Source organism: Oncorhynchus kisutch, linkage group LG30, assembly GCF_002021735.2.
Source record: "Oncorhynchus kisutch isolate 150728-3 linkage group LG30, Okis_V2, whole genome shotgun sequence".
In the NCBI taxonomy this organism is placed as follows: domain Eukaryota; kingdom Metazoa; phylum Chordata; class Actinopteri; order Salmoniformes; family Salmonidae; genus Oncorhynchus; species Oncorhynchus kisutch.
In genome coordinates this window covers 9,264,643-9,274,775 of record NC_034203.2, presented here as the reverse complement: position 1 = coordinate 9,274,775, position 10,133 = coordinate 9,264,643, and the positions used below count along the sequence as shown (strand labels likewise).

General features: G+C 42.8%; 1 protein-coding gene across 1 annotated transcript; it reads right to left on the bottom strand.

Annotated features, from left to right (window-relative positions):
* Positions 1–341: 341 nt before the first annotated feature.
* On the bottom strand, positions 342–6,137 carry LOC109875163 (Krueppel-like factor 9). The gene is made up of 2 exons (XM_020467384.2): positions 5,228–6,137; positions 342–3,624 (listed from the first exon to the last, which is right to left on the bottom strand). Exons 1-2 carry the CDS (start codon positions 5,703–5,705, stop codon positions 3,371–3,373), a joined length of 732 nt encoding a protein of 243 aa, XP_020322973.1. The 5' UTR covers positions 5,706–6,137; the 3' UTR covers positions 342–3,370.
* Positions 6,138–10,133: the final 3,996 nt, after the last annotated feature.

The window sequence follows — 10,133 nt, the reverse complement described above, 5'->3', positions numbered from 1 at the left end:
AATACTAATATAGGAACCATTGATTTGCATTGTGCCACAGATGCAAATAAATTAGCAGTGGCCAGGTAAACAACCAAAGCATGCATTTCTTTCATATCATACTTCATCTATAGACTGCTTACAGGGTAAGAAACCCAATGTAATATTGTCATTTGAATTATCCATTAAAAGGGATTGATCAAATGTTCCTTACTTTAAATGCCATCTCAGACAACCTTCCCTTTAACAATATTGACAATGAAGTGTACGTCAAGTATAACTGAACATTTAAATACAGTTTCTAGTTAATAGCATCTGTTAAGTCCCCTATTAAGAAGAACATGACCCACACAACCAAAACATTCAACTTAAGGTTTGTATTTATTATTTAAAAAAAGCACTGGCAGTTTTGTATCAAGCAAACAATGGAACCAAATTATTAGCATTGTTCCATATCACCAAAAATAATGAGCTAGAAAAAAAATAATGAAACCACACAAATGATAAGTCATAATAAATTAATCAGCGAAATAATAGAAACACATGCTTAGACTTGGGTGTTGCACAGGAAATATGGAAGTTCCAGCGCTCAATTCTTAAGACACCTGAGAGTATAAATATCAGAGAGCATGTCGCAGCTGTATTCAATTATTCCCACAGTTCCTCTTATCGACGTAAAACAAAGCTGTAATAAAGCTGTTTCTTAAATAATTAATTATTCATGTCAAAATTTAGCTTTAAAAAAAATCTAAAAACATTGGTTTTATATGCACAATACAGCTGTGCCTATTTTTTATTTATTTATTAGTGTATGGTGAGAAACAATAGGCATTGTTTGCCCTAGGTGTTCAGCGAAGTGAATTAAATAGTTAGAGATATGATTGTGTCCCCCCAAAGCCAGTTTAAGTGGTTTGTCAAATCTCTATTGATTAAATTGGTAACTTTATCTGAAGGATTACCTACATAAAGGACTTCATAACCCATACATTAAGCAGTTAATGAGTATTTCATAAATCCCAATGTTAAACGGAAAATAGGGACATAACTGAGATATCAATTTGCGGTCGTTGACAGAGTTTGAAATGTATGGGTTATGAAGTTCTTATGCAGGTTACAGAACTCATCTATTGATACATCTAATGCGGTAGGTCCAAATTGAAATCTTCAATATTGTGCAGGGTAGTGATACATAACAGCACATTTGTATAAGATGCATGCCAAAACTGATGATCAGCACTACTGAACACCCTGGGGTAAGTAAAAAAAGACTGAAAATAAAAATAAAAACAAAATAAAAAAGTGTTACGCACAATCAAAACTCTGTACACACAGCATACATAAGATAGACAAGACAAACTAAAGAGACGTTTTCTCTGGCAGAGTGTAGTTTTCAATTGAAGAACAGAAGAAGTTCAAACCGAAGGCTCGATTGGCTTTAGAAGCATTTTGATCCAACTACTTTCCAAGGGAAGATAAATATTACACAAAACAAATTGTGAGGTAAATTATTGTTACTCTTATGTGAAATAATCATTTTGACGAGGCAGACTTGCTTAGTCACCATGTCAGAAAATGACGAGATCCATGGAGACATTCACAATTCATTCAAAAACATAGAAGTATCTTCTAAGTAATATTGTGCCTTTGAAGTTATAGTCCATGTGTGTTTGAGATAACTGCCAGCAGTTACCATCAGCTGTCAGATTGTAATAACTTGTGAAAACGTGTACAAATGGCAAAAGCGTTCCAACTTAAAAAGTTGAATACATCCCATTACAATGGAATGAACAGTGTTCAAATAACACAGCAAAAATGAACAATTAAAGTCAGTCTGTTAGTGGAGACATGAGAAGGAAGACATCGGAGGGACTCTACGAGGAGGTGCCTTAGTCATGCAATTTCAATCTTTCTGTGGAGGAAATGACCGTTTTTAAACAAGGCTCTGAGAGCACAGGGTACAGTGTTATCGTGTCTGAGAAAAGCCAGATATTATGATGAGAGAGGACCGGAATGACCAGCAAACAAACAAAAATACAAGTAATAAACCCCCAATCCATCCTTTATAGCACTTCCTAAAGCACTTGGACAAATGTGGCTTACTAACCATTGGTTATAATAAATATAATGAGATAACTTGTATCTTTATCAAATTCCACAGTGTTCAATTGTAGAAGCATATTAACACAGTGAATACCTATCACACAAATTAGCCAAGTAGCGTTCAAAATACCTGTAAGAAAAAGTGTCATATTGCATATGTGTATTTGTGATGTGTCTGGAGTCGGAGTAAACCTGTAGAATTGATTCAAACTGTAAACATGGTAAAAAAGAAAGAAAGAAGAAAAGAGTATGAAATTGTTTAAGGCTTTCTGAGTTTCCTGAAGTGTTGTTCACTGAGACAAAGTAAGAATGTCCATTTGCTGGACAGACAGTGGAAATAGTAGAAAGTGTCTTCTCTTTCTCTAACAAAAAGGAAATAGAGACAGACACACGCTCTCTTACACACACTCACAAGCAGCGCTATCCTATCCAAGCGTATACTCCGTCACCCCTAATATAAGGACTACAATTCATCACAAGCATTACTTCCTCTAATAGAATTTAAGGATATTCTCTACAATAGAAGCTTAAAGCACTTGCATCAGTATCCGACATAATACGACGTGTATCATGTGTCAAACGTTTCATGGATGGCGAAAACAAAAACAAACAGTTGATCTAGAATTAATAAGGATGGCCTGCAAACTGCTAGTCTTGAGCGGTTTAAACCATTCATCATCATTACTATGAAAGTGAAGCTGGCCTGCAATTTAAAATGATAATAATGCAGTAAATATAATATTGCAAAAATAAAAAAGACATACCTAAAGCCAACTAAATTTATTTGAACGACAAAAACTCATACGACAAAAACACATGGAATGTGCAACCTCTAAAACTGTGGCTGTGGGATCAGCAACGCGGCTCCCCTTCTACTCGACCTCTACCTTGCTACGCCTCTAGCTAAATATCACTAAAACGGCGCTAACAAAAAAAGAAAACGGGCACAGAAAAAAAAACGTGTAGCGCCATCTCTTTAAAATAAACCGAGAAAGGAGGAAAACATTTGGCTGCTGCGTGCAGAGACTGCGGACTGAAGACATTGAGAATTCCCTGCATGCGTGAGTGCTTTTCAGGGGGAAAGGGTTGGAGAGAATTGAGGTTGTGTTGAGCATTGAGAGTAGTGTCGTCTTCGTCCATCCAGGGCGGGTGGTGGTGAATGCAACCCCATCCAGGTCCGGTTTGTGGTGAGTGGTGGACAGGCTGGGGCCTGGCTCGTGGATCTGATTGCCCTGTGACCCTTGCTGATCCCAGCCCTAGATGTGGGAGTGAACCCACTGACCCCTCCACACTACTGGCCCATGGCGGGGCTGGACACCCCCTGGCCCCCGGAGGACGAGCTCTTACGGCCCAGCATGGACGGCTGGAAGTCGGGGTGGCGGCGGGCGTGCTTGATGAGATGGTCGCTTCGCATGAAGCGCTTGTCGCACAGTGGGCACAGGAAGCGCTTCTCGCCCGTGTGGGTGCGCATGTGGCGAGCCAGCTCGTCAGAGCGGGCAAATTTCTTCTCACAGTCGGACCAGGTGCAGGGAAAGGGTCGTTCACCTGGTGAAGGAAGACAGAAAGAGTCTAGGTCTACACCAAACGTTTGAATTAAAATACTGAGTCCAGTCAGACTGGAGGTCAAGCATTGCCCTGCTTGTGCCAATCACGTACACAAGCCATTAAGGTAGAAACACAGATGTTGGTAGTAAGGTAAATTCATGGGAGGCCCTTATATACCCATCAATTTAGTTTAAAAAAAGTTCAATATTATCAGCACCCTTTTTTAATGCAAGGAAATCAACCTATTTTGAAAAGAAAAACTTTAATCTATCGGGTCATGGTTCATATGGGCAGTGAAGAGTGACATTTAGAAAAGTGAATGCAAAATGTAGACCGCAATAGATATTGACACTCATTTGGTAGGCTACCTCCAACATATGGTGGGCAGCCATAGAAGAGGCCTCCCTCAACACCTCCACATGTCTCCTAGGAAAGGCTCTAACTGGGTTCAGAAATGTGAAACCTTCAAAAGGGCTGCCTTGTTTTCAAAAGTGATTAACTTGACACAAAGTTGTGAAATAGCTTTGAATTATCCACATTAAGTGTGAAAATTTTCATTTAAAGCAGGCATTCCCAAACTACCATTTTCCACAAATGGGTAATAGCCAGGCTAATAACCTACAGTAAAATGGTTTGAGGGGTGAGGACACTTTTTACGTTGACTATTAACGTTAGTTAAAATGATAACCCCAAGGCGAAGTCTGTAAGGCTATTTCGTGGCCCTAGCACAGTGCCGTAATCGAATAATAAGAGTCAAACGAGGGGGTGCCAGGGGCTATATTCAAGACCGCAAAGAGGACCAGCGTTTCGCAACACGCCCAACGCGGTCTGTGCTAGGCGGGATCCCTACCCCTCAACCCACTCCCGTTTTGTGGGCGTTCCCTGACGACTTGTTCTTTTCAATACGATTTCCTCTTCTAATCCATCTGCGCCTGATATTTCACTGACCCTGAACCTCAAGACCGTGCGGACACCTGATGCATGTACACAAAGTAACAGCGCTAAACATACAACTTTGACGTGGAAAACGATGACAGAAGTGGGTGGTTTCCAACAAAGAAAAAGGCGTTATTCTACAAAGACCTGACTCTCACCTAATGGCCACATTGACGCGAGGTGGGATTAAACGATTTGGCAGCTCGAGCTAAAAGAACCACGGTGCCTGCGCAAACGCCCCCGAACGCTACGTTTCTCTCTCTCGAACTCACTCGTCGTATGCAAATCTAGCCTAGATGTAACATGTTCGTCACTAGTCACTATGCTTTTTCGTCCAGCCCCATTCTTTTGTTCGTTTACTTCTTTGTTATGAGCCCTCTGGTTGGGGAGTTTTTCCCTCTTTCGGGGAGTATTGTACAAACTCGCGGGTAAACGACAACCACCCCAATGTACAGTATATATCCCTGTGACGAAAAACACCTTTCTTCAGGGGGAAAAATGTGATATATGTAGAGAAGAGAGTGACACTATAAAAGGAGGAGTGTTTAGTGAGTATGGCCAAACTAGAAGTTCTGGAACAACTTGGATAGTAAAAGGGTTGTTTGTTCAGATTACATGCCCAAAACATTTTTTTATTTTACAGTTAGAGCTAGCTACATAATTGTACCTGTATGGGTTCTGATATGGGCTTTCAGATGAGACGATTTCCCATAAACTCTGTCACAGCCGTCGAAAGTGCACTGGTGTCGTTTTACTGGGGACCGAGGCGCTCCTCCTCCCCACTGTTGCTGAGTGGCATTGTACTGTCCAGGAATTGGAGTAGCAGAGGGGGTCATGGTAGGGGTAGTTGAGTCAGACAACGTGGTGTAGCCGCTCTCCCCACACGAGGAGTTGCTGCTTTCCGAGTAGGCCGACATGGGCCGGAATTTACTGTGGAGGTCCGTGAGGATCCCGGCCACCTTCATCATGTTGGCCCCCTCGAGTCTCATTGTCTCGCGCACCTCCCTGTCCTCGTTCGACCCTTCAGGCTCCCCAGGAAGAAGGGCCTGGGCTGCAACTGGGGTGGGTCGGTGTAAAACGGGACCGCTAGATATCGACACCAGACATTCGGCGGCGAAGTAATCGGAATAGTCCATCATCGACATATTTTACCGTTGACTTTAGCAAGTCCTTTATCTTGTAAAATTCCGTCTTGTTTTCAGAGTCGAGCAGACGAGCCAGAGATGTCGACCTCGTTTTTAGCAGACTAACTCGTTGGACCGACCTTTCTAGCTATCCCTATACCGTCACAAAGTCTGATAAGTATCCTCGAAAACATCCAATTATATAAAACAAAATAAGAATATATACTGCCCAAACTTGCCCGTGCCTTCAGCCCACATGCGTACTTTACATCGTCCGACGGTTCATTGTGTCTGCCTCTGAAAGCCGGTCAAACCTACGCCCCCTGTACAGAGCACCACGCACAAACTTACGTTACGGACTGACGTGAACAGCGGGCGTGGTTGAAGCAAACGACCGATACAAACAGCGTGGAGTGGTGGCTGAGTTGATGGGGGAGCCATAGCCAGTGGCGGACTGGAACATGAATTCGGCCCTGGCATTTTATCCACATCAGCCCACATCATTGGGCACACCGCCAACTCACCCCCACCATCAGATGTACATTATAAAATCCATCATAATGATTTAGGCTTTATTGCAAATTAGGGCTTGTCATATTCCCCTGAATCATCACCTACCCTAGGTGTTCAAATCAAATTTTATTGGTCACATTACATGTTTAGCAGGTGTTATTGCGGGAGTAGCGAAATGCTTGTGTTTCTAGCTCCAACATTTAAGTAATATCTAACAATTCACAATAATACACACAATACACACAAACCCAAAAGTAAAATGGGTTTGGGCCCGTCTTTGGACACTGTGCTATCTAACCTCCAAACAAGCTTCAATGCCATACAACACTCCTTCCGTGGCCTCCAACTGCTCTTAAACGCTAGTAAAACCAAATGCATGTTTTTCAACCGGTCGCTGCCTGCACCTGCATGCCCGACTAGCATCACCACCCTGGATGGTTCCGACCTAGAATATGTGGACGTCTATAAGTACCTAGGTGTCTGGCTAGACTGCAAACTCTCCTTCCAGACTCATATCAAACATCTCCAATCGAAAATCTAATCAAGAGTCGGCTTTCTATTCCGCAACAAAGCCTCCTTCACTCAAGCCGCCAAGCTTACCCTAGTAAAACTGACTATCCTACCGATCCTCGACTTCGGCGATGTCATCTACAAAATGGCTTCCAACACTCTACTCAGCAAACTGGATGCAGTCTATCACAGTGCCATCCGTTTTGTCACTAAAGCACCTTATACCACCCACCACTGCGACTTGTATGCTCTAGTCGGCTGGCCCTCGCTACATATTCGTCGCCAGACCCACTGGCTCCAGGTCATCTACAAGTCTATGCTAGGTAAAGCTCCGCCTTATCTCAGCTCACTGGTCACGATGGCAACACCCATCCGTAGCACGCGCTCCAGCAGGTGTATCTCACTGATCATCCCTAAAGCCAACACCTCATTTGGCCGCCTTTCGTTCCAGTACTCTGCTGCCTGCCTCAGCAAAAATCGCTGAAGTTGGAGACTTTTATCTCCCTCACCAACTTCAAACATCAGCTATCTGAGCAGCTAACCGATCGCTGCAGCTGTACATAGTCTATTGGTAAATAGCCCACCCTTTTCACCTACCTCATCCCCATACTGTTTTTATTTATTTACCTTTCTGCTCTTCTGCACACCTATATCTCTACCTGTACATGACCATCTGATCATTTATCACTCCAGTGTTAATCTGCAAAATTGTAATTATTTGCCTACCTCCTCATGCCTTTTGCACACATTGTATATAGACCCCCCCTTTGTTTTCTACTGTGTTATTGACTTGTTAATTGTTTACTCCATGTGTAACTCTTTGTTGTATGCTCACACTGCTATGCTTTATCTTGGCCAGGTCGCAGTTGCAAATGAGAACTTGTTCTCAACTAGCCCACCTGGTTAAATAAAGGTGAAATAAAAAAAAATTTAAAAAATAAAAAATTAATGGAATATATAAATATTAGGATGAGCAATGTCGAAGTGGCATTGACAAAAATACAGTAGAATAGAAACCAGTATATACGTATGAGATGAGTAAAGCAAAAATATGTAAACATTAAAGTGACTTGTGTTCCATTATTAAAGTGGCCAGTGATTTCAAGTCTATGTATATAGGCAGCAGCCTCTAAGGTGCAGTGTTACGTAACCGGGTGAAAGCCGCCTAGTGATGGCTATTTAACAGTCTGATGGCCTTAAGATAGAAGCTGTTTTTCAACTTCTATGTCCTAGCTTTGATGCACCTGTACTGACCTCGCCTTCTGGATGATAGCGCGGTGAACACGCAGTGGCTCGGGTGGTTGTTGTCCATGATTATATTTTTGGCCTTCCTGTGACATCGGGTGCTGTAGGTGTCCTGGAGGGCAGGCAGTTTGCCCCCGGAGATGCATTGTGCAGACAGTTGCCATACCAGGCGGTGATACAGCCGACAAGATGCTCTCAATTTTGCATCTGTAAAAGTTTGTGAGGGTTTTAGGTGCCAAGCCCAATTTCTTCAACCTCCTGAAGAGGCGCTGTTGTGCCTTCTTCGCCACACTGTCTGTGTGAGTGGACCATTTCAGATCATCTGTGAAGTGTAGGGCGGCGCACAATTAGTCCAGCGTCGTCCGGGTTAGGGTTTGGCGGGTGTAGTCCGGCATTGTAAATAAGAATTTGTTCTTAACTGACTTGCCTAGTTAAATAAAGGTCAAATAAAAGAAAAAAATACGCTAAGGAACTTGAAGCTTTCCATGTGCTCTACTGCGGTCCTGTCAATGTGGATAGGGGCGTGCTCCCTCTGCTGTTTCCTGAAGTCTACGATCAGCCTGTTTCATTTTGTCGACATTGAGTGAGAGGTTATTTTTCATTCAGTTACCTTTGCTTTCTTTGATTACAGAAACAATGGTGGACATCTTGAAGTAAGTGGGGACAGCAGACTGGGATAGGGAGAGATTGAATATGTCCGTTAACATGCCAGCTGGTCTGCTTATGCTCTGAGGACGAGGCTAGGGATGCCATCTTGGCCCGACAGCCTTGCGAGGGTTAACACGCTTAAATGTATCCCTCATGTCAGCCACGGAGAACGAGAGCCCACAGGCCTTGGGAGAGGGCTGTGTCGTTGACACTGTGTCATCCTCGAAGCAGGAAAAAGGTATTTAGCTTGTCTGGGAGCAAGACTTCGGTGTCCATGAAGTGGCTGGTTTTCTCTTTGTTATCCGTGATTGTCTGTAGACCCTGCCACATACATCTCTGAGCCGTTGAATTGCGACTCCACTTTGTCTCTGTTCGAGGGGTGCTGAGGAGTATTTCTGTCTGTAATAAAGCCATTTTGTGTGGAAAAATGTTATCTGATTGGCTGTGGCTGGCTCCCCAATGGGTGGGCCTGTCCCCTTCCAGGCCCACCCATGGCTGCGCCCCATTGCCCAGTCATGTGAAATCCATACATTAGGGCCTAATGAATTTATTTAAATGGACTGTTTTGCTTCTATGAACTCCAACTCAGTAAAATCATTGAAATTGATGCATGTTGTGTTTATATTTTTGTTCAGTGTACATAGAGTATATGAAAAAAAATATCTATGATATTTCAACAACCATGAAAATGAATGATGCTTTTTTTTCTTAATTCCATCCATCGTAGATCATCATTTATACGCTGTCAAAAATAATCTATGTTTTCGGTTCCTCTTTCAATTCATCTGAGAATGTCCCTATTCTATTTGAGGTCTATTACCTAAGAGATGAGGCAAGACAAGGACACTAGATGTCCCTCTACTTCAGCCAATGACACCCTCCATATATACTGTAGCTTCACATAACCCAGTCACAGCCCATGTTCCCTGGCTGTCTGTTTGTGTAGCCATCTGTCACACAATAATTACTCACTAAAAGCAAATCTGACCTCAATAATAATGGATATCATGCTGTAATAGACTTATAATAGGGCATACAGGCAATAAGATTAATCGGATAGACCTTTATGTACAGTCCCCCCCCCCCCCCCCATCCTAATGAACCCCATAATAAACATGGGCAACCATTGCTTACTTACAATGTAATGCGTGGGTTATGAGGACAAAAGTCCATTGCTGTAAAACTTGGGTCACAGAGAAGAAGTCTACTGTATCGTATTTGCAACACTTTGACAACCAAGTTGCCATAACATCGTTGATTCTCACCAGAAAACAACAGATATAAAACTTTTAAATCCCAAAGTGTGTGTTGTGCTTTTCTGTCTGGAACCCGTCTTTCGCCATATGGGGGTTTATATACCATAGAGAGGCTTTGCATTGATTGGGGGCCCAATGTTATGTCAAGTGATTGGCTCAGTGGTGTGTTTGTAGCTCCAGGCTGGAAGGTATTTCCTGATTGGATGTTTTGAGTAGTGCAGGTCACTGTGGCAGCAGGGACAGGCACAAGCATAGGCATTCACTGGCTGTGTGAGAA